Genomic DNA, 25,348 nt, shown 5'->3' on the forward strand with positions numbered 1-25,348 from the left:
TAAGCATTAACCAGCCTTCAAACAACCGAGCACTTATGTTCTTGACGGTTGTCACACTTAGTCTGGCTTATGGAGGGTGTCAACTCTAAGGAGACCTGTTTCTGGAGCATGGAAAAATTGTTCCAGGAATAGGGAGAATAGGCAAATTAACCTGGAGACTAATATGAAAAGTTTAGGAGGCATACAAGAGCAGTTTTGATTTAAGGTGGCTTTCACCATTTTGCCAAGCGTGGTTTGACAATCCGCAATAGCAAGTACATGCGGCTTCCATTCATTTGAAGTTGTCATTGCAATCTCAAGTTCCTTTAATATTCAGTTACCATTCACATGGTGGAATATTATGTTGGTGGTGCCCTTACAAAATAACTTCTCCACAGGAGAAGCAAAACAACAAACTAAGAGAAAGTTCTGCTAGCAGGCTAATGAAAGATCTATCATAATATGACAATAGAATAGTCACACAGAAACTGACTCGGTATGTCTTTCTTAGTCTAAGAATGTTTAGTTTTATCAAAAGAATTGTCAAGGTAATACAGCCACCGTAATGAGATGCAATCGCTGACGTTCAAGCCTTGGATTCGCTCTGACTAGGGGTTAACATTTGAAACGTCAGATATCGAATCTCTTTACAGAGGCCGAATTACCTTATTGACTCTTTTTCTTTAGAAACTAACCCTCTTATCCATTTGTCTGTCTATCTCTCTTGCTTCAGTATACAATGTACATCCACTATAAAGTCTGCATTTTATTCTGACCGTTTTATTCCAAAGACAACTGCCCGGTATCGTATCAAGTTGTAATTAGTTATTTCACTGAAATAGACTACATGCACATTACTCTTTGATAATTTGCTTATAATTGTATTTGTATTTTATCGGTGACCCCAATTATTAATAGTAAGCCATGTTAACATTAATTTCTAATCTTTCCTGGATGAAACATTTACATTATTTTATGAAACCACTTTAACACCACATTTAAGGCTACTAATGTGTCCACTAACAGGTAACGTGAACTTTGTTGAAATTAAAATCTCTGAGAACGTACTTTGAACCTCAGCTGTAGACATCTTCAGAGTCTCGATCTTCACACTGAGGCTTTTTAATTTACCTCTCATCTGTTGGATTAAGTCTTTGATTGTATCTATAGAGGAAAAATGTTTGATGGGGAGTGCGGCCGAGATGAAAAAGAATTGTTAATTTCCCTGGTAAAATTAACAAGGGTATTACTTTTCTTGGGGAGCTGCAGGAAGGCAAAGTTGTGACAGCACTCGTCTCTAACTAATGCGGCCTGGGTTGGATTTTCAGTGTTTACATCATGTGGGGGTTGAATTTGATGTTGGTTCTCCTCCTTGCGGATGGTCTTTTTCTCCTGGTACACCAGTTTTTCTCCCTCTAGAAAACCCAACATTCCCAAATTCCAAATATTCGACTTGGAAACAGTGAATGAGATCCACTTTGTGGAAGCCACAGCAATTCCTGTTCATTTATTTTATTTTACATCAAACTTCGACAGTCTTTTCCATGGATAAAGTATCAAATATCAAAACTTTTGCGGGATTGATTTTGCTTTGGGTTGGACGTCATTTGTGGTTCCAGAAAATATCCATACCCCCGACAGAAGGTTTTTCACTTTAACCCCCACCCCCCAGGAATTTCCAACTTTTCTTTTCGCCTTTGTATATTCTGCATTTTCGTAACGTGCAGTTCCAGTAAAAATCCATACCCACCTCATGGGAGGTCATTGTAAATTCCTACATGGACGGAGGTGTTAAAAGTCAAAATTTTAGAAGCAAAGTATGACGTTAAACTGGAATTTCTTTGGGGGAGTATGGATATTTTATGGAACTGCACAATGACCATAGAAAAACGTTTGCAAATTTACCGCGAAGAGACCATTATGAACAAGTTGGACATTGAATATACGATGCTCAATTTTAATTTATCATGTAGAATTTAAAGAATTTTGAAAAAGTTGACAGATTTAGTTAATAGTCCAAACTTCAAACGAATTAGTCCGTGGATTCTAATATCTGTACTGAGTTCTTGAATGAAATGAATTCGAGAAAGAAAACAAGTTTCTGTTTTCAACGCTTTTACGTCAGGTTTTTATCAAATAACAGTTGTTGTTTTATATCCAACGGAACTCAATCTTGAGAGAAATTTGAATACATCGGGAAAGTTTTGCGTTCAGTGCCGAATCAAAATTCAACTGCAATGTTCATTTAATATAGTGTCTGTTTTCATTACGTCACAAAAATTAGGAAACTTGGAGGAGTGATGCTTTATTTAGCATGGCGGCTACAGAAGCGTATCCCTCTGAGAGGATAACAAATGCCAACTTAATTTTGTCTTTTTTGTCTATTCCAACCCTCCATCGGTTTCGCAATTTTGCGTCCTAAAGAAACTCTCTGAAATCATTATTATGATCAATGACCTCGATTTCCCAGGTTTTGAATTATGGAAGTACGTCGATGATTCTACTATCTCGGATGCAATGCTAAAGGGTCAAGTGAGCAACATCCAGACCGCCGTCGACATCTTTGCCTCGCGTGCTGCCTCGGACAAGTTTTAATTGAAAGAGACGAAGTGCAAGGAAATGAGGATTTGTTTAAGTACAAACAGGACCCCGATCTCAACCCTATTGTTATTAATGACAAGCAAATTGATGTTCTCTCACACGGTAAGATTCTGGGTGTAAATATTTTGAGCAATCTAAAATGGAACCATCATAGTGCGGCTATTTTGTCTTTCTGAATTAAAGCGTGCAGGTCTAGGCCCGAATGAATTAGTACAGTTCTATGGGACCTGCATACGTCCAATCACGGAATATGCCTGCCCAGTTTTTCATGACGGTCTACCTGTGTATCTTTCTCAAGAGCTAGAGGCAGTGAAAAGAGGGCAATGCGCATCATTTTCCCACGCTCTATGTATGATGAAGCGCTCGTTAAGAAAAGTCTTGTAACTCTGACAGACCGAAGGCAAGCCCTAACGGACAAATTGTCCAAGAAAATCTTATTTAACAGAGACAGCAAGCTCAGGAATTTACTGCCCCCACAACTGTCCGTCTGTCAATGGCGATTCATTACAGGGCAACATAAAGAGAAGATATATGGAAAAGATATCTGTATTCGGCCTTCATCCTTTCCTTATTCCGCAAGCCTGTCCGGTATGCCTTCCGCCAGTTGAGTCGTGTGACCTTTTGTCTTGTCTGGTGCTAGATAAGAGTTACTATACCAAGGAACAATTCAAGAACTTTAGAAGTTTGTTTTCTTACAATCATATGCTGTCAGGGTTTATTACAAGTCTGTTGGGACAAACGATTCGAGATAAATACATGGTTCTAGCAAAAGTGAGACATTCGCAAAGAATGAATGATCCTCACGTGCAGTTGTGGATAATAGCAAACAAAGAAGGAACTGTTCTAACAGGGAATTGTGCTGGCTGTATGACCGGACTGGGAGAATGCTGTTCTCATATTGCGAGTGTGCGTTTCTATATTGAAGTATGGGCGAGATTAAATGGCAAGCTTGCCTGTACCCAGATAAAATTTACCTGGCTCTTGCCTACTGCAGTCAAGCAAGTTGACTACGCAAGGACCAAAGACTTCAACTTTTCTTCGGCAAGGAAACTTAAAACTGACTTTTGATAAGTCCATTGCAAAAGTTGATTCCCCAGTTAGTGAGCCAAGTCCTCCATCCAACACCACCACACCCAGACGGAATACCAGCAACACAAAAACCTTCTGCTGATGAATTGAATGCTTTTCATCAACTCTTTGAGTAAATGCATAATTAAACCGGTATTTTTGAGTTTAATTCATCCGTTTAATGATTCATTTATTTCAAGCATAAGGAACATTAAGGCAGAGTTGTTTGATCCCAAGTATGTAGATTTGTCTTATGCTAAACTTGTTAAAGAGTGTTATAAAGTAGATTTGAACCTATCTGATGAAGACATTCAGTCAATTGAAAAAGAAACAGTGGATAAGGCCAGTAGAAGAGCATTTTTAGACACAGGGCTGGCAGAATAGGGGCTTCAAAGTGCCGTGCAGCTAGTCATACAGATCCTACACAGCTCTCCCAGTCTCTTGTCAAAGCCATATGTTACCCAGACATTTTTCGCTTCACCACAGCAGCCACAAAATATGGATGTAAACATGGGGGTATGGCTAATGCCGAGTATGAAAAAACAATGAGGAAAACTCATGTTAACTTTGTGGTTACCAAATGTGGAGCAATAATAAACAAAAAGTACCCATATTTGCATGGCACTCCAGATTTTCTTTGTGAATGTGATTGCTGCGGAGAGGGATGTGGTGAAGTGAAGTGCCCTTACTGCATAGGAGTTGACTTTGGCAGCTATGCACAATAGAAATCATCCTGCCTGGAGAAAACTGAAGCCTGTTTCTATCTCAAGAGGGATCATGATTATTATTACCAGGCCATGACCAGCAACAAATCCATACAAGTGGTAGATGCTATTTAGACTTTGTTGTGTTTGCTGCAGATGGGCAAACATCTAAATCTTTTTTTTGGAAAGGCTAACTCCAGACATTGCAATTGACCACTGGGAAGCCCAAGTTCCCAAGCTAGAAACCTTTTTGGAGAATTTGCATTTTACTAGAAATATTAGGTCGATGGTATACCAAAAAGATGAATTTAAAAGCCCTGTTAACCTTAGGAGAAATTTTGAAATCTGGTGAATGGTCCTGCAGAGAAAGTACGGGTAAACCAGCAATAACATGTGCCAATGCCACGAGCAAAATATCTACATTTTAACCATCCTGTGTGGGCATCGACAAAGTTAAAGTGCCAAGAACATGGTATTGCCCTCATTGTAGAAAGATACTGCAATTTACAAGGTCAAAATGCAAGAAATTGCCAGAAATGAAAGGTCAGTGTCTAAGTGAGGCAACAAAACTTCAAAGTATCTGCACATGTCATAAGAAAGCATAAGCAAATGACAAACTGTTGTCACGATGTGACACAATGAAAAGTGCTCTCCCGGGAAATTTTCCCATTTGTCATGCATGGCATATAAACGTTTTCCAATCAATGCTAGAACAACCTGGCTTTGCAATGAATGCAGGACTGTCACAGTTAAAAGTAGATGATCAACACCTACCCCAAGTGATACTGATTTGGAAGCAGAATCAGCTGCAACACTCAAAAGTGCACCGTCAACACCCAACAACATTGGTGCTCCATCCCAAGATGATAGTAATTCGAAACCAAAATCAACTGCAACACCCATCAACAGTAGTCCAAACACGATTAACACCCCACAGGATACAAACCTTGAAGAAGGATCAACTACAAGTTCCGATTCGGAAGTTGTGTTTGTCAAGGAAACTGTTAACACAAATGTTAACAAGACTGGTTCAATGGGGACTTTGACTGATGCGGAGTTTGTATTGATTGAGGATCAATCAGGATAGTCCATCAGGCACAGATCTATCTTAAACAGTTTAAAAGTCCTAACATTGAGGGATTTAAAAGGCCAACTCTAGGTCCAATCAGAGCCTTTGATATTGTTGCTGGCGAATTCATACAGATTTTGAACACTGGATTTGTTTAAGTTCAATAGGTTGCACTAATGTTAATTCATATGACAGTTTTTTTTCATGATGTTGTTCGTGACGACATTGAAGAACAAGCGGGAAGTCTACTAGCACAGGAATTCAGGGTTAATGTTGTTCCTGTTCAGCAGCAACTCAATGGATCTGACTGTGAAGTATTTTCTATAGCTTTTTTCCACAAGCCTTGTTTTATGCAAGACCCTAGGACTATTCAATTTGACATCCCGAAAGTGCGTCCCCACCTGTCAAGATGTTTAAAGTCTGCTAGAATGGAACCATTTCCAACGGTTGACCTTCCATAATGGCCCATTTTGCCTAACTTTTTGTTCAAATGTTCCCTTTCAGTATAGATACTCTCATTGTTGTTAACTATCACTGCTACAACCTGTCATCACAGTAAAATGTCACTGATTTCCAGATAAAAAACATTTAAATCCCAGGAATGTCAAGGTAGAATGAATGGGATAAGTCATCTTCAGTGAAGTTTTTGAAACATTTCAGTGGACATACTTTTTTACCTTTTGGACCAGCAAATACTGACAATACTCCATCAAAACATATAGATGCATGGAATAAGATTCTAAGTGACTCTTCATGTTCAGTTCTCCTTTTCTTTCAAGAGCATATAAGACTAAAGACAATTCAGAAGGAGATTCTATCTGTTTATCAAAGTCACCTCAGGCTATTTTCAATAATTTGACAATATGGTTAACTTTTTAAGGTTGAGTGGAAGCATTTTTTTCCAAAACTAGAAATATACTTTCACACTTGCTGCCTCTTTTCACTCCAATTCTACACAAGTGGATCACACTACCCATGAGATATTATTTTGTTGACCATTGTATTCACTGAATAACCCAAATTACAGTTCACGTTATTGGTGGAAGCACAGCGGGGGCTTACCATGTTTTGGTATCTGCTTAATAAAAAAATTGGGTTTGCTTAATACAGTGCTTTTAAGTTTCGGGCTAACTGTATTAATTTGTTAGACCATTGACGGGTCACCCAGTGAAGAACTCAATCAAAGTTAACAATAGCAGGACAAAGGTTGACAAGGGCAGCACATACTCTTATCAATCAGTGGAATTTTGCTTTTGTCCTCGGAGTTGCACATGAGGTAGTCTGTTGACAGGGTACTTTGTAAGATTGTACATTTTGTCTCTGAATTCCTACCACTCTCTCCATATGAATTCTAACATTGGCATATTTGCGTGTCTTTTCTACATCAACTGGATCTAGTCAGTTTTTCCCCCTGGTAACTGCAGGTATGTTAAGTTCTGCTTGGTGGAACCACACCTGCTCATGAACAGTAAAGCCTCTGTCTCCGAGGACAAGATCCCCTGAAAGCAATTTTTTTAAAAAAGACACAGTTCTCTGTTAGAAACTTGTCTGAGGTACGTCGCCCAAGGCCTCACTTAAGAAAATGATATTGTTCGTTGTGGTGCTATTCCAATCAGCACTTTTGCTGTGCTATGATGCTTGTGCCCTAGCGAGCTAAATGTGCCCCAGCTAGCTAAATATCTCGAAACAGTCAATGATCAAAATTCATCCTTGTTTTCAGACCAAAAGAATCCATGAAAAATTTTGGGATTGTTCTTTGAAGCTGTTCCCGCCTTCGCCAGGAAATTATAGGTGATAAACAAACATCCATGATGGTTAACCAGGTAAGGAGATTACGTGAAACAACAGGTCTTGAAACATTAAACGACAAGCAAGGTCTTGGTGTGAAACAACCAGCCGTAGCTTTATCAACACTAGAACAAACTCATGAAATTTACTCAATGACAGAGAGCGTCTGTTGACATGTGGCGAAACAAAAGAGAATGTTTTCATTAAAACTTCCATTGAGTGCAAACCAGTATAAAAACGAACTTTTTCGTCATCTCCCTCGAAGAAATCCCGATAAAACGCGGTGGATTTTTCCGACAGCCAAGGTTTCGGTGTTTCAAACATGTAGTAACATTCCTCTGTTTGAGTGCACCGTGAAAACGTGAACTCGCTTAGATCAGTTTGCGTGCCAATGCTGTTTTCATTCTCCTCCTCATCCACAGTCGCAGTCAAATATTCTTCTTCTTCAACCTCGAAATGAATATCCCGGATTCTCTCTCCGTCCTTTCCCGATTCACCTTCCTTCGGTATTTTTACTTTAACAGCTTCCTGTTCCTCGCGTTCCCTCTCACGTTTACGTCTTTCTGTTAGCCCTGGACCCTTTCCCGTTGTTTTTCTAGTTTGTCCGCAGAGTTGTTCAACTTGTTATGTCCCAGATGCAAGCTTGGAACCCAATCTGGATTAGATTTATCCCAAAGGGAAGATGCTTTCCTGAGTGAAAGTGAATACCGCAAACACGGTCGTCCTCAAGGATCCTTTCTGTTAAATCATCACGACTTGTGGCTGCTAACCATCTCGCTCGTCGTTCAGTCGTCAAAATTCCCGTAAGGTCGCCTTGACTAGTAATAATTTTCGGCACTCTACAAAAACTAAAGTCTGGACGCTTATTTTTATCGTTAGAACATCCCACGATAAGACAAAACGAAGGCATCGCGTGAGATTTACTCCTCCAACATGGCGGCAAGCAATTTTTCGCCTACGTCATAGTCATGTGACCGAACAGACACTATTCACTGGATGGAAATATCTCTGCAGAATCCTAATGTTCCCTTTTTCCCACAAATTTTTTTTGTGAAAGATTACATTGAAGAAAATAGACACTTTGTGACCGCGGTAAATTCTCCGTGGCAAATAAATTCATCGAACACGACAGCGCTGCAGGTGCGTTGAGCATTTCGTCATTCCAGAAATAGATTCCAACTGCAAACTCGCCTGTGGAACTACGAATCAAAATAGTTGCTGCATTCAGAAACCTTTAATTTCCTCATTTGATTAAAGAGGGCTTTCATTTATTTTAAAACTTGAACTTTAAACGATGGTGAAGCCATGCACAGCATGGCACCAATTGACTGCGCCGCGAAGTCGAACTTCAAAGTAACGCGTCGCAGAGAACACTTCTATCAAAATGACTTTTTCCAGAATGATTTATCGGTTGCGCTGCTTTTGTTCCGGATAATAATTATTTTTCGTGCCGACTTAACGATTTTTTCGTGAATTTCCTTACCCTTTGGAGAAATTCTTCATATGGACATCCTCCAACCCCTTGGAAATTTCCATCTATTAGCGCCCCCACCCCCTCGAAAATTTCCACTGACTTTTCGTGGGGATGGGAGAGGGGGGTATGGATTTTTTCTGGAACCACACAATGGGCAACTAGGTTAAAGAAATAAGTTTGCTGTCTCAGAACTGGTTTTTGTTCAACCTTTGTTGTTCATCTTTAAGTGTGCCTCTTGTTAACAAAGGCAGATTCGGACAAGTCAACATCTAATGAGCAGGTTTGGAGTTAGTCTCATGGAACTGACGCCTTTATCTTCAGTTTCAGTTGACTTCAGGGTGTCCAGGATCTTGCTGATCTTCTTAGCATCACTTTTTCACCTGTTTTGAGATCATCTCTGACGATTTCTGAGAAACAAACAACTGTGTTATGTTCAAGTCAATTTAAGTGGGAACCAACTTAACTACCATATTGTACGTTGCTATGGTAAGTTCCTTATCATCAATTATCTTGGAAACCTTAACTTCCAAAAATCAAAGGCTCCTGTGAGCCAACTATACTGTAGATTACTTGGTCGACATTGAATCATGTAGATAACATTGAAAGTATCACATGTTATATGATATTTGATTTTGTAGGTCTGACCATACAGATTTCGGCTGTGTTCAATGTAGGGACAGGTGGTACAGTTCCTGTTGTTGCACCTGAGAAGAGCGGGAGAAGCCCGAGAGTTACTGCTATCACTGGCAATTGGGCTCTAAGAAGAATGTCGCTTATCTTATTACAACGACGGTAAGGTGCTAACAGAAGGTTTTTAAAATATTTCTTCAGCGATCTGAACAGTAGAGTACCGAGGAAAGCTTGTGGATGATGTGCGCAATGATAGGAAGTGCCGGCCAGGTTATATGTAATAACGAAAGGAATGGTGTCAGTTCGTCAGTGTAAAACGTCTGCTGTATTTGGGTCTTGAGAAAGGTTTTGTCATCACTGCGATTGGTAAGGTAGTCTATAAGCACATTAGTATTTAGTATGTAACTTCCATGGTTAGAACAAATACGGCGAAAGCGAAGTGCAAGCCTGTAAGGGATGGAGCTTTTAGTGTGATGAGAGTGATAAGAGGAAATGAGAAGATACTGCTACATCACATATCTCATTCTGAATCACAGAATGACCACCTCCCAGTTGGCTTTACTTTACTACTCAGTTGGTAGAGCACTGTGCTGGTATCACAAGAGGCCATATGTTCAAATCCCGCTTAAGCCTGTAACTATGTTTTTCAGGCTTTCTTTTTTCAACTACCTACATGTACGTTGCATACATTAAACTGCTGGTCATTCACTTATTTATAACAATTCTACTGAATATCCAACAAGTTATGGCAAAATGTGCCACAAGCTACTCTTGGAGATCAACATTAACTCCTGAAGATAAAACAGTCACTAATAAGTCAGCAATTTTCACGGTTTTTGGGAACAGCTTTAAAGAATTGCGTCACTTTGAACAAAGTTTACTTTCGGTAAATGTTGAAATTGTTAAATTCCCTAAATTAATCTGTAAATAAAACTGATAAAAGGCTAAAAATGGTAAGTTCGGATGGTACCTCCACCTTTGACGCCCTTGAGTTCCTGGGTTCCAGATTTCTTGGTTGAACTACTTTCTGACGAATCTGTGATAAAAAAAGAAACCTTAGAGATTATTATAGTAAGCACGTGGTATGAAATTTTGAAGATTTCATTTATTCATAAACAATTCTACTGAATATCCAGCAACTTATGGCAAAATGTGCAACAAGCCGCTCTTTGAGATCAACATTAACTCCTGAAGATAAAACAATTTAACTATCAAAAATTGCGACAAAGTTGAAAAGTTTAAAAAGTTTAAAACCATCTTGGTTAAAAGTTTAAAAAACGACGAAGTTTCGACGTTCGGTTAACATCATTATCAAGTCAACGATGAGTGAAATGGAAACGAATATAAATGTAAAAGAATTTTTCAGAGACAAACAAAAGCGAAAATATGTGATTGTACTAAAGTATTCGCACGCAGAGTCATGTAAAGAGTTTGGCGCGAATAGAGTCTTTCTGAGTATTTAAATCAGGGTTCAATTCTTTAATGAATAACATCTCAAAGATTAGGCAATCGAACTTTGATCTACATTTCTTTAGAAGAGAGAATTGCTTGTCGACTAAATCAGCCTTCGATAGACTGTGTTGCTCAAGGTGCCTCCCGATTGCAGAATATTTGTGTTCGTTAATGCGCTGGCGTAAATGACGGGCGGTGTACCCGGCATAATCTCCGTCGCACAGATCACATTCAAATTTGTAGGTTGTTGGTGGAACTACTTTCTGATGAATCTGTGATAAAAAAAGAAATCTTAGAGATTATTATAGTAAGCACGTGGTATGAAATTTTGAAGATTTCACTTATTCATAGAGAATTCTACTGAATATCCAGCAACTTATGGCAAAATGTGCCACAAGCCCCTCTTGGAGATCAACATTAACTCCTGAAGATAAAACAGTGACTAATTATTCAGCAATTTTCACGTTTTTGGGAACAGCTTTAAAGAATTGCGTCACTTTAAACAAAGTTTACTTTCGGTAAATGTTGAAATTGTTAAATTCCCTAAATTAATCTGTAAATGAAAGCGATAAAAGGCTAAAAATGGTAAGCTCGGATGGTACCTCTACCTTTGACGCCCTTGAGTTCCTGGGTACCAGATTTCGCAAGCCACTCTTGGAGATCAACATTAACTCCTGAAGATAAAACAGTCACTAATAAGTCAGCAATTTTCACGGTTTTTGGGAACAGCTTTAAAGAATTGCGTCACTTTGAACAAAGTTTACTTTCGGTAAATGTTGAAATTGTTAAATTCCCTAAATTAATCTGTAAATAAAACTGATAAAAGGCTAAAAATGTTAAGTTCGGATGTTACCTCCACCTTTGACGCCCTTGAGTTCCTGGGTTCCAGATTTCTTGGTTGAACTACTTTCTGACGAATCTGTGATAAAAAAAAAATCTTAGAGATTATTATAGTAAACACGTGGTATGAAATTTTGAAGATTTCACTTATTCATAAACAATTCTACGACTATTTTCAGTTGCAAGTTATGGCAAAATGTGCCACAAGCCGTTCTTGGAGATCAACATTAACTCCTGAAGATAAAACAGTCACTAATTAATAAGTCAGCAATTTTCACGGTTTTTGGGAACAGCTTTAAAGAATTGCGTCACTTTGAACAAAGTTTACTCTCGGTAAATGTTGAAATTGTTAAATTCCCTAAATTAATCTGTAAATGAAACTGATAAAAGGCTAAAAATGGTAAGCTCGGATAGTACCTCTACCTTTGACGCCCTTGAGTTCCTGGGTACCAGATTTCTTGGTTGAACTACTTTCTGATGAATCTGTGATAAAAAAAGAAATCTTAGAGATTATTATAGTAAGCACGTGGTATGAAATTTTGAAGATCTTCAAACACTGGTGATAAACGTTAAGACAATTTTTAAAAAGTTGTGCTATCTCCTCGCCCCAGCCCCCTCTGGTAAGGTTACAATAAAGGCAATGTGGCTGGGTGGGTAGAGGTGCTGATTTCTAATCCTCTCTGCTGAGCACTTTGGTTTGTTTTACGGTAGTCCTGGAATGAACTCTTTGGCCTGAAGGCTAATCATCTGACCAGCCTCCAAACAGCTGGGATTTCTACAATATTCCTTTGAGCGGTTTACAGTGTCTTCAATTAACAATGCAGTGCTTAATGCACGTGTTAGCTGGTAAATTAAACAATTTACTAAAATCTGTTTAATATGGCAGAGAGACCTGAGATGACAAGAGAGGCTGTACACTTTTAAGCTTAGATGAACACTTAATTAAGGTCAGCAAACACAAGGGGATAAAGTTCCTGGCACTAAGTCCCTGACAAATTGCTTGTAGTGTTTATATGTGGACTGGTGTCCCTTCAACTAGATTTTTTTTTGAGAAAAAAATGGATAGAACACATGATGAAACAAGTCCTGAGGAAGTATCCCCTCATCCATGAAAACCATTAAGCGACATCTTGTTTGACTATCCCTACCTCCATAATGAGGCCATGAAGAAAAAACAGGCGGATCACTTAAGATGTGTGAAACTACAGAGGCTGCCATCACACTAGCAAAAGGTCTCCAACTCGTTGCAGTTAACTCAGCACCGTCTGCATAATCAGCTATTCCTTTAACAATAAGCCATTCAATCTGATCACCAAGTGCTGCTGTAAAAGTGACTGCAATAAAAAAGAGAGTACTCAAGGGTTTTTTGAAACAAAGATGACAGTGGTAAACCGCGCAAAGCTGACTCACATCCTCGTCATTATCATTTATTTATACATGTAATGACTAAGAGCTAATAGCCATAAATGGACATGGTAATAATTAATTAATTCTTCTAAACATTATCAAACCAGCAATCGTCAAGTTAAATTACCCTTCTTTTTGTGGGTTTAAAAAGCAGTGAATAGGATGCCACCTTGCACATATCATATTTGAGGTTGTTTATAATAAGCTTGAATTTGCTGATGATCCCAAAAGCCCAGAGACAGAAGCCTGATGAAAGAACGGTCTGGCCAACAGTCTCACCCATTTTAATTTTCCCTGACTACTGAAATATTTACAATGTGACAGCCAATGCGTGATACCTGGCTGTCAATAAAACCATCATAAATAATCTAAGCATGTTTGAATCTATCAAAACAGCTCAGATACAGTAGCATGTGCAATTTAAGGACAACACATTGAACATTTGTATCCTGGAAAGTTTTGAGTACTTTATGTGTACAAAGACACCTAAAATACCAAACAAGTAATTAACAGTGCCTTTTTTCTAGAAATGAATATTTGAGAGAATGTTGACTCTGTATTCCCAGAACTTTGTAAAAATATTTTTTATAGGAAGATGCTTCTGATTCTAGTTGTTTATATTGAACTGGAAACTTGCCACAACAGACAGCTATACAGACACCAAAGTTATCAACATTGAAACTCAAGAAGCTGCATATCAGGGGTTTTATCAACACAATAATTCAGTTTGTTATCCATTTATGGCTGTCTCAAGCACTTATAAGGAAGATATAACGCATTAATATCGATACCAATTCACCTTCCCTTTCCAATACAATAGCTGCTGCTTGAGGGTGGAGTGCAGCTAGTTGCTCACGTCGCCACTTAGCTCTGACCTGCTCTGGGCCACTCAAAAACACACTGTCACAGTGTAAATTGATTTCGCGAGCTTCTGAGTTTGTTAAGGGTGCATGCCAACCGTCCGCTGAATGCTTTGTGATGTTAAGAAAGCGTCTGCTCACATAACTTTTCATGCCTTTTAACTGAATTAACTTTGCAGAAACAACAACATCTCCCAAGTTGGATTCATGAGGCTTAAGACCGCTACATATTCCTGCAGAAATAACAGCCTTGGGTCTTAACACAGCAACAGCATCCTTGATAGAAATCAACCAACCAAGACCACCAGAACCTTTACAGCATCTCATCAATGCCACTTTTACTTTCTCCTCTTGATTTCTGGTTTGATCCACATCTTCAAAATAAACATATCCAAGACCATGAAACCAGCATCTGTAAGGATTTTTCAACTGCATATAACAAGCTAGGAACTCGCAGTTCCTTCCTGTCAGCAACAGAACATCAACAGGCAGATGAGCATCTGTGGGAAGTTTTGTTGTTGTACAAATGTCTCTGGTTGATGGGAGAGAAACACTTAGCTGTGGTGGTCCACTATTGTTTGTGTTCTTTAAAAAGAAAACATGCAGAATGATTATTAATATTACACATTATCAAATACTGCAAGTAATTTTTAACAAGTCAGAGTTTCTTACCGCTTATGAATTTTTATCAACTAAATGTATGGCAGGCAATGCAACAATATCTTTGATTAAAAATTAAGGAGCCTGAAGGCTCCGACATTGTGTGGTGGAATTGAAGGTTAACATTTTCACTGATCATGCGCAATTCTAAATTAGAGAACATTTTACAGATTACAAAATTTGACATAACATCATAGAGCACTTGTGAAAGGAACAGATAATTTAAATCATGTTGTTCTTGATTGGCAATGTTTCTTACCAAGTCTTCTGCACTGGGTAGTTTTAATGTGGTTGTCCTTGTGTTGAGATTGCTCGCTTGCTTCCTTTCCCAACTAAATAATAATCATTTTATTATTAAAAGTATTTGTTATAGAGTAATTCATTTAATTTACAAATCTTGTTTATTAAGTTTATTTACTAATAATAAATAATTAAAACAGGGATCAAATAGCAGGTAGCAGGTATTTTTATTAACACTTCAAAAGTCGTTAATAATTCGTAAGCCCATTAAGCTATCAAATGGTCGATAAAACATCACATGCAGTTGTTTTAAAACCCGATTAAACCTCCTTCTTATTAGTATGCGGTGTTTAATGTTTTTCTCGTATGCTAATCTACAACGTTCACAAAAGCATCATTGATATGAAGTCTCTTGACACGCACTTTTTCAGGAATGTTTTTGAAGCCACTCAAAAACCTCGCAACATGTGTTTTATCTGGTCTGAAACCACTCGACTGTGCCTCATGGTTTTAAATCCCGATAAAACACTGCTGCTCGTGTTTTAATTTGGTTAAAGTTAGCATTAACTTTGTCAAGGCTGAGTAAACAACTTATATTTGAAGCCTTTATACAAACACTGATTTTTGTTCTTATAGTCCCAGTTAGGGACCATACCCTTTTCATGCATCCAAGGGTGTCCACTTACAAGAGCTTCCACTGTAACTGCATGTTTCCCTTAATGCGGGGAGAGACAATATTGCTAACTTGAAGTTTTCAATTGGAATTCAAATTCCAACTATGTATAGTGTTCAAATTCCCGCATAAAGTGAACTTGTTTCCAGGGATAAACAAACTTGGAGATTAGAAAAATGATTGAACACTGAACAACTTACCCTGGAGGTAAATGCTGCACAGGTCTATCCCATGACGTTGTCCTTGTTTTGTGGTCTACATAATATATCTTGCCATTCTTGGTTACACGCTGCTCCCACCTGAATTGAGCAAACAGATATAACTATTTCTTTACAAAATTATTATATTGGAGAATGAAGGAACCATATAGCCAAAACGATGCATCCGAGGGTGTCCGCTTACAAGAGCTTCCACTATAACTGCATGTTTCCCTTAATGGGAGAGACAATATTGCTAACTTGAAGTTTTAAATTGGAATTCAAATTCCAACTATGTATAGTGTTATAATTCCCGCATAAAGTAAACTTGTTTCCAGGGATAACCAAACTTGGAAATATGATTACAAATAATTGAACGCTGAACAACTTACCCTGGAGGTAAATCAGGAACAGGTCTATCCCATGAAGTTGCCCTTGTGTTGTGGTCTACATAATATATCCTGCCATCCTCGGTTACACGCAGCTCCCACCTGAATTGAGCAAACAGATATAACTATTTCTTTTACTAAATTATTATATTGGAGAATAAAGGAACCATATAGCCAAGACGAAATTGATCATCTTTTTAAAGCGATCGTTCTTCCTAAATAATGTATGGTCTTCCTGTTTATGGCGCATGCCAAGCAATTTTAAATACTACACAATGCTTCCTGGAGAGATGCTTTAAGAAGCGTTACTCCTCAAAACTTTACAATATCAACGAGCTCTTGGAAAAATGTGATAAGGAACTTTTCAATAAAATTAGCAGCGACAGTTCTCACCCGTTGTACCCTATGTTGCCACAAGTTAAAGCGTCCTCCCTTAATAATAATAATAATAATAATAATAATAATAATAATAATAATAATAATAATAATAATAATAATAATAATAATAATAATAATAATAATAATAATAATAATAATAATCGAATATTTATACAGGATAACCCTTCAGTATAGAATACTGTTATCAACGGGGTCCTGTTGACTAAAAATTAAAAACTTACAAATAAGAATAATTAAAATATGTAAAAGCAAAACATGCACTAATTTAGAACTACAGTAAAAATTTACAGATAAAAATCGTCCAAGGCTTTCCTGAATAAAAATCTAGAGTTAATGTTTCTCAGACTTAAAGGCAAAGAATTAAATATCGAGGCACCTAAAAAATAAAAACTACGGCGTGCAAAATCCAGTTTGACCTTGGGCAGTTTTGCTGCTTTCCCATTGTTTCTAGTATTTAAAGCGTTATGATTCACTCGTTGAAAATAATTCTTAAAAGGAGAGCATACAGTTACATTAAGGCAGTCAAATACAAGACAGCATGCTTTCTTTTCTTTAGATGAATAAGACAAAGTACTAGTCAGTTACCTCAGGTAAACACTGAACGTCTTAAAAGTAGCTTTTTTAATAGGCTTAGGTTTTGATACAATTTAGTATTATGAATTTCTTATTGTAAGCGCCTCGACTAATTGATTAACTTTATTTTTCAAATTCATGTAATGTTTGATATGTATTGTATTGAATGAATAAAAACTGTGAAATCACTCAGGCTTTAATAGAATCAAACTGTATCTAGTAGATTTTATTCTTGTAAATAATAAAGTTTTCATTCCATTATTATTATTATTATTATTATTATTATTATTACTATTATTATTATTATTATTATTATTATTATTATTATTATTATTATTATTATTATTATTAACACACCCCTTCCATCTGAAACAAACCAACAGATACAACTATTTATTATTCAACACATTGTGACACTGCCCAAATATTGTCACGGTGGACTCAATATACGTCACCCGCACATAACAGATATCCTGCGATATACGTAGTTTTCGTGTGTCGGGGAGAAAAATGGCTGAGCTCTTACCAAATTATTAATAACATTGTTTTATAATGAACACAAAGAAGACAGCCAAGTTTTTTGTTAAGAATTGTAATGGTTAGTGCAAAACCTTTTACTGCTTACCTTTCTGTTTATGAACTGGCAAATTATAGTTCAGCAAAAACGTTTGATATATTTTTCGCTAGACTTTTGGATTAGTTCTCGTAACTGTTAAAAGAGATCTTGCCTTGTCTTGAACAGATGGAGAAAACCACCTGAGAAAATCCAAGCCCGCACTAAAGTGCCTGGAGAAATTTTAGATTTCTGGCACACAAAGAAACAGAGTATAAAGCAATTATTCTCAGAAGCATCAGAGCTGCTTGAAAAACCGTTTAGTTTCATAAAAGATCCAGAATTCTTGAGGAAAGATCATGAAATTGTTTGCATAGTAAACAAAGAAACACTCACCCGAGAAATTGTTGAAAAGCGTTTCCAGTCTGTTCAGCTCGGCCCGGTTGACACAACAAATCCTTCGCAGCTTCAAAATGCTGTTTGGTTTCAGCTTTTGAGGCTAGAAATTTGTGGAAAATTATGCCGGAGTGATTGGCGCACCAGACGAGTACTCAATTTTTTTAATGCTCTCGATTTTATTCAAACTTGAACAAAGCTGCTGCTTTCATTCATGCTGGTCCATGCGCGGGAAAATGTTACACGTTTATCTATTTATTTATTTTTTGACAATAAAGATCACCTCCAGTTTTTCTGCTATAAACCTGTGCTTTGTTATCAATGTGTTGAATAACAAAACAATTATCCTGCTCAATCTTGTGGAATATCGCCTGATTTAAGCCAACACGGCCTGCGGCCTCGTCGGCTAAGTATCAGGCGATATTCCGCGCGATTTCACAGGATAATTGTTAATTATTTACTAAATATATTGGAGAATGAAGGGACCATGAACATACACCTTCCATCTGAAGCAAACCAACAGATATAACTATTTATTTACTAAATATATTGGAGAATGGAGGGGCCATGAACATACCCCAAGGTACCATTTAAAACAAACCGACAGAACTGATACACTGTAACTATATAATTATGCAACTAATAATTTTGGAGAATGAAAGGGACCTGATGAACTTACCCAGGAGGGAGTGGTTCCTGTTGTCCTTGTATAAATTGGCCTACTCTATATGAGGATAACGAGGTATTTGACTTGTTTCCAGCTGAAAATAGAACAGCTTACATTGGGTAAACGAATAAATATAACAAAGAAATATCTTGTTGGTGATTCCAAGTATAATGTTTATATCAGTATAATTATATTGTAAAATCAAACTCAGATTATATTTAGCATGCAGGCATAAGTTATAATAAAGATCAAAGGCTCCTGTGAGCCAACTCGTGATTGCAGGAGCGAATACATGTGGTTACCATGAAGCGGTACTCGCATCTAACTATACTACAAGGATTCGTGGACAATTAAATTATACACGCACTCTGATTCCTTCCAATACGTGAAACAACGCAAAGGTACACGTGTGCGTTCTTTTGGTGGTTTTGCGTGGTTGCCAATCAACAAAAAAGTGTCCAGTTTTTCTTCCAAGAAACTCCGAAATATTTTTTGCCCGTGTCGTGTTGTTGCCGAATGAGACTTGACACATTTTAAACGACTTTGTTGCCTAGCACGTAACCTAAATCTTCCAGCTTTCAGCATGGTAATATTCCTTGCTACGATCAAACAACGGCTTCTGTCACGTTTTATATCAGAAGCTTTTTATCTCGCTAAAGTTGCTAGTTCGGCTTAATATATTGTGCCTGTGCATTAGCAAATTTTCAGCGTTTACACTTGTTCTCTCGAATTAATCTTATCGCTTACACTGGACCCCGAATGACATTTATTGCGGCTTCTGTCTGGGTGAATTTCATCCGCTAGTTGCGAGGACATGTGTTTGTTTACATTATGCCCAGTTGTCACGTTTCATCCATAATAATAGAAAAACAGACAAAAACCTTTCCTAAATAAAAAAAAATTATTCAGATAGGTCTTTTTATAGACCTAAGAAGCAAAAGCATATAATTACTGACGTGTCATCTGCATTCACGAGTTGGCTCACAGGAGCCTTTGATTTAAAATCCAACTGTTCACCCTCACATATTTCTTTAAAATCCATATGTTCAAAATTTTATTACTTTTTCAAAAGATAAGGGAGCTAGGGTTAGAAGTTAGTCTCTTGGAACTAACCTTTATCTTCAATTTTAGATGACTTCAGGGTCTCCAGCTTCTTGCTGATGTTTCTTATTTCACTTTTCCCCTGTTCAAGGTCATCTCTGACGATTTCTGAGAAACAAACAAAAGTGTTCTGTTCAAGTCAATTTAAGTGGGAACTAACTAGCTATGGAAAGTTCGTTATCATCAATTATCTTGGAAACCTTAACTTCCACAAAAAAGTTGTTTTTTGCCTTTATTTCAATTAAAAGGTTTTAAAGGCACAACCATACTTGAGAAGTCATGTGATCAGAACAGAAAAAGGCCTAAACCTTAAATGACGCACACACGTGAAAATTTAAAACATGCAGGGCCAATAGTTAAGATCGTCAGCATGCAAAACATGATGTATTGATTTTTTTTAAATGAAAATACTTATTAAAGTTGTGATGTCAAAAGCACAATTATATTTATCCATTTTCTTGAGTAGCCAGTTTTTGGGATTTTTCTGTTTGTCGCAAAGTTGGGGAGAAGTCAACATCTAATGAGGAGGTTTGGAGTTACCCGTACTCGCTTGGAACTGACCTTTATCCTCAGTTTCAGATGACTTCAGGGTCTCCAGGATCTTGCTGATTTTTCTAACACCACTTTTCACCTGTTCGAGATCATCTCTGACGATTTCTGAGAAACAAGCAACTTTGTTATGTTCAAGTTCTAAGGTTCATATAGGATATAAACGCTTTTATTTGTCTCCCATTCAACATCAAAATTGATGAAAAAATAGTTAGTATTTTAAAAATTATATTAATTTTTCAGTAGATAGGAGGAAGCCAATAGAGTTAGTAGTTAATATCTTGGGCCTGACCTTTATCCCCAGATTCAGATGACTTTAGGGTCTCCAGCTTCTTGCTCATATTGCGATTTGTTGATGTTTCTGGAGAAGAAGTAAATAGGATGAAAGAAAATGCTATTCCGAAAGGCGCTAAAGATGCAGCTAAGTCCGGGGTGACACTTTTCGAAAGCAAGATATGAAAAATTTTCTAATAATATTGTAATAAAAAAAACCCTTGTAAATTGCAGTGGAAATGTTGTCGATGTGGATGGCTTAAAATGGAAACAACAAATTCACGCAAGATTTTCTTCATTTAACAGAATGATTTTTACCAACAAAACAAATTTAAGACAGAATTTCAAAGCATGGAAGTAAACGAGATGAATAAATGTCTCTCTAACGTGCTCTAATTTTTACGTTTCGGTGAGGAGAAAAGACGGCAGTTTTTATAATCTGAAAACTAGTTTGTTGTCGGTTCGAGTGGCTCTCGACCAACAACTTAAGTCAACGCGTCAACAAAAGAAATTCATCTGCAACAACGGTGTACTTGTTTAGTGAAGCCAATAAAGGACTTTTTTCCAACCAGGTTTTTTTTTATGTCTGTGAGGGCAATTTGTAAAATCTGTTAACTTGCGAAGCAGTCAACAAGAAATTGTGCAATAAAGTGCTATCGCTAACGCTAACTTGTGATCCTCGAGTTTTAGACCAAACAGCCGGCATATAGTATTTTCAGGAACACCGGAACACGGAACATCCCGGAACACCTCCCAGAAAACCAGGAACACCTCAGAATGTGTTTGTAAAACACTCAGAATACCTCCACGCATCAAAGTAAGCTAAGAAACCGGCCGCTGATGAAGAGGCAAAAACCTTGAAAAGTTGACCTGGACTGTAATTTTACAATCTCACAATCTCGAAAATTTTACAATTTTCACAATCTCGACAATATTTACAAGCGCTTCACATTCACATATTTTATTTATTTTTATTTTTTTGCGGGTATATTTATATGAGCGAGCAAATGAGGAAAACGGAGGTGTAGCCGCCTCTCTCCAGTTCCCCTCTCGACTCGTTCTCTCCGTTTCCAGTCCTGTCAAGTCTCGATGTCTACTGACTGAAAAAAGGGACGACTCGCAGTCTTTCCTCTATTGCAGGCACTAACATCAGGTATAATTCTCAAAATAGCTATTTGTGAAGCTCACTAAAAATATCTTTTGGTCTGAATCGGTAAAAATGCAAAATACTCAGTAATGTAAGACATTCTTCCGAGAAATAGAAAACCTATTTTGTTTTGCATTGTGAAGAGCACAATAAAAAGGGGTCTGCGAAGAATGCGAGTTGTGGAGTTGCGAGTTGCGAGTTGGGAGTTGCGAGCTGCGAGTTGCGAGTTGCGAGTTACAAACAGACAAAATAAAGATATTTCTAATCCTAGTCAAGGTGAGATAATAAGTTAAGGATCGCAAAGAGTTTAAAAAGAACATTTCGGCAAAAATAAGCAATAACCCCTGGCTGGGCTCTCTTTTTCTGGAGTTGAGTTTTGATATCTGCCTAGTTACACGCATAGGGTTACATGTTTGGGTAAAAGAAGTGTTAGGGACCTATGCCACTGCTTTATAAAGCTCACACAATGGTAAAAAATGGACGAGTCCGATTATTGTGGTTTCAGCTTTGTAGAAGCTGAAACCTACATTGTCATCGTGTAGTGTAAGTAAGTAAGTAAGAAAGTAAGTAAGTAAGTCCATTTTCCGTAAAGGTTCGGAATGCCGAACGTTCACCATGACAGGTTTACGAGTCTCAGTCGGCTTTATTCGTACGGAAGATCCTTGTATTCAATTCAAAATGGCTGCCGCATCTCTATTGCGTGGATTTTCAAGGTGGCCGTTTGTGGTTCTTGGAAGGAAAACACAGGCTTTCAATACCGTAAATCAAAAGAGCAACTTCTAAGGAACACTCGGCTGCTTAAAAAGAGGAAACCAGTGAGTTCATAGCGAAGAATTTCCTGTTCGAGATCGTGTCAAGGCGAAACACGTGCGATCGCAAACAAGATCTGCAAATCATCACATGAGCTGTAGACGTTCTCGGAAATTTTTGTGTGCTCCTGACAATCCACAAATACTACAGGTTTGAATTTGGATTTTATCATGCTTTATGTTAAATTGATCGATTTGTCATATTTCAAATAGCTTTGGCGAAATTTTCGAAAAACGTACTCAGTTTAATAGAATCGAGAAATTGTGCTTTAGTGACTCGCGGTGCGCTTGGATCACGTAGCCTTCATTCGAGGCGAAAATTGAACGTATTTGCTTTTCAAGGGTGAACACGGGTCTGTCTGAATAAAATTTTCAATTAAGAAAGCTTATTGTCTGTTTATCTGTGTGTCTTGATCCTAACGGAACTTCTTCACCATGCGAACCATGGGAGAGCCAAACCATATCTATTACTGTCCCCTGTGTGTTAAAGTGTAAACAAACCGAAATCCTCCAGCGCATACCAAATTCGCCCATATGACAACACGATCAAATTAGGCTGCACAATTTTGGCACTGACTAGAGCTGTTCATTTACCCCTCTGAATTTTTTCTTTTCTTACTGCAATATTCTACAATCGTTGCACGGGCCCGAAGCATCGATTGGCTGATTTAAAATGGACCGCATGTTTAGAATTCCTTTGGTCGCTGACTTTGCTACAGATCATAGTTTGAAACCTGCATAGTTATACACAAAACTTGTGATTGCTAAAGAGATGCCTATAATGGCAGTCTAAAAATTCCCCTTTTTCATTTGGAAAATAATCTCCCTACAAATTTGCAACCCCACTAACATATAACATACACCTACCGAAGTAACACCCCAGCTTTGTAACTTTTTCATTAATGCACAAAACGGAGTTAATAAAGCAGACAAAAAACCTACAGTAAATGTAACAGTCACACATAATTTATTGATCTTTGAAGAGATTCCTTTTCATTTTCTTACAATGACTTTTGAGGGTCACTCGAACACAGGCAATAACTTTTTATTATGGTAGCTGAAACCACATGCACTCCTTCGAGTGCCTATTTTTTTTCTTTCGTACCTTTTTAAGAGTAAAAATGAGTAAGAACCCACGGCCAAAAAAATAGGCCACTCTTAGGAGGCTGTTTTCAAAATTTCATACGAGCATTTGCGTCACTTTTATGCATGGGAGTGCCCAAGGCTCTAAATTTATTTAACAAAGAAATCCACCACAAAACACTTTACTAGCTGATAAATAAAAGCAGCATCGTTGCCGAACGACTAAACAAAAAAGGGGGTGGCAATCAAGTTTGGGGGTATTTTCCGCGTTGCAAATAACAAAACATGAATGCTAGAGGAACTGCCCGCTATCCATAAATGATAAAAGCGATATAAGTGCAAGGGGTCTGGCTACTGATCTTGACGGATCAGTCGCAGTGATTATATCGAAGTCTGGCGATTCAAATGTCTGTTTTCTTTCCATCACGGACGATCGCTCTCGACACCTAAAATACTGTTTTCAGCAATGGAGTGATCGTTGCCGATCATATGGAACGGCCAGCCGTAATGTATCCTCGGAGAGCCAATAATGTAACCTGTCGATGTCAGTAATTATTTGAAAAACAGAACTAAAGTGAAATTTTGTTGGCTACGATTCATTTTCTAAACTATCGATTATTAGTATTGATTATTAGTATCGCTTTTATAAATTGGCACTCTTAGAAAAGTTTCCCTCTATTTTGCTTTTTTTCCGGTGAATTTTTCCTCCTAACTTCTTTTCCTTTACACCTTTTACGTGTTTTCTTTGCTTGCACATGCACGTGCACATGAATCCGCTCTTTGCGGTTTAAGAAACGCGTGGGAAAATTTTAAAAACTCTGATGGAATGTAACGATATGGAAAGTTGCGATGGTAAAGACCTCGTAGTCGTGCAGTTAAACTTTGTTCACCATGGAGGATAACACCAAGTGTAATGGTAAGCAATGTTTTATTCTATTTTGTTGCCGTGCAATAAAAAAACTTATTACGCGGAAATTCACTAGAAATTTTCATTTTCTAGTTTTGGCAACTCGCAACTGCAACTCGCAACTGCTACTCGCAAATGCAACTCGCAACTTGCAACTCCACAACTCGCAAATTACCCAGTCCCAATAAAAAGATAGTAATAAACGTTTAAATTAATTAACAGCCGTGTAATCTGAAAATTACATCAAATAAAGAAGGCACTTGGGTTGTGTCTATTATCTTCACACTTCTCCTCAAATAAACCACCCTTTACAGAAACAATATAATGACATCATTCATGATGCTCGAACTCCCTCTTCCAGGAGCATCTTTTAAAAAGAAATAAATACTTCAATAAGAACTTAGGTGGGAATACTGCTGGTGTTTCACGACGCTAGATTGAATAGCAATATTAAGGGATAAAGACCAAATCCAGTGAAAGGAATGGTCTTTGCGAGCATTTGCGAGCATGGGAGCAGTGTGTTTAGTTTTGCGAGCACGAGCAGTTGTCTAATTTTTCTTGCGAGCAGCGAGCACATAAGAAAATACAGATGGCGAGCAGTGAGCACTTAAAGCACTTCGTAAATTTCGGCTAGCCTGAATCTCTCTTTTATTAATAGGATACTTTCAATTTTGCGCCAAGTAATAGCTAATAATCTGACTGACACCTCCAAAATAGAACAATAGGTGGAAACCAGTCAACCAGTCCCAGCATCTTACGGCCAATTGTGCCCTGCTTGATGCCAAAGTACGTCACGTAGCTTCACGTGAGTCAGTCAGGGTGGACGCTCAAGAACTTCAAGAGCTCTCAAAGAGATCTCC

General features: G+C 37.8%; 1 protein-coding gene and 1 pseudogene across 6 annotated transcripts in view; one reads left to right on the forward strand and one right to left on the reverse strand.

Annotated features, from left to right (window-relative positions):
- LOC146472356 (uncharacterized) overlaps positions 1-25,348 on the reverse strand; it is a 69,994-nt gene that overhangs the window by 27,275 nt on the left and 17,371 nt on the right. The window contains exons 5-18 of one of the 6 annotated variants that reach the window (XM_085119713.1): positions 20,562-20,630; positions 20,282-20,377; positions 19,733-19,828; positions 18,632-18,713; positions 16,035-16,133; positions 15,646-15,744; positions 14,792-14,864; positions 13,812-14,457; positions 12,754-12,939; positions 12,023-12,088; positions 11,619-11,684; positions 11,368-11,439; positions 10,284-10,349; positions 8,993-9,090 (exon numbers count right to left, since the gene is read on the reverse strand). The exons of 2 other annotated variants lie outside the window; for them this stretch is intronic. In XM_085119713.1, the coding sequence (XP_084975839.1) occupies positions 9,017-9,090; positions 10,284-10,349; positions 11,368-11,439; positions 11,619-11,684; positions 12,023-12,088; positions 12,754-12,939; positions 13,812-14,457; positions 14,792-14,864; positions 15,646-15,744; positions 16,035-16,133; positions 18,632-18,713; positions 19,733-19,828; positions 20,282-20,377; positions 20,562-20,630 (1,790 nt within the window). In that variant the 3' untranslated portion in view covers positions 8,993-9,016. Of the gene's footprint in view, positions 1-8,424; positions 9,091-10,283; positions 10,350-11,367; positions 11,440-11,618; positions 11,685-12,022; positions 12,089-12,753; positions 12,940-13,811; positions 14,458-14,791; positions 14,865-15,645; positions 15,745-16,034; positions 16,134-18,631; positions 18,714-19,732; positions 19,829-20,281; positions 20,378-20,561; positions 20,631-25,348 lie in introns of those variants that run through there. 3 more of the 6 variants (XM_085119714.1, XM_085119715.1, XM_085119712.1) reach the window with 3 other exon arrangements.
- On the forward strand, positions 1,193-8,294 carry LOC146472357 (uncharacterized; annotated as a pseudogene).

This window comes from Pavona decussata, unplaced genomic scaffold, assembly GCF_977016875.1.
Source record: "Pavona decussata unplaced genomic scaffold, jaPavDecu1.1 SCAFFOLD_100, whole genome shotgun sequence".
Taxonomy (NCBI): Eukaryota; Metazoa; Cnidaria; class Anthozoa; order Scleractinia; family Agariciidae; genus Pavona; species Pavona decussata.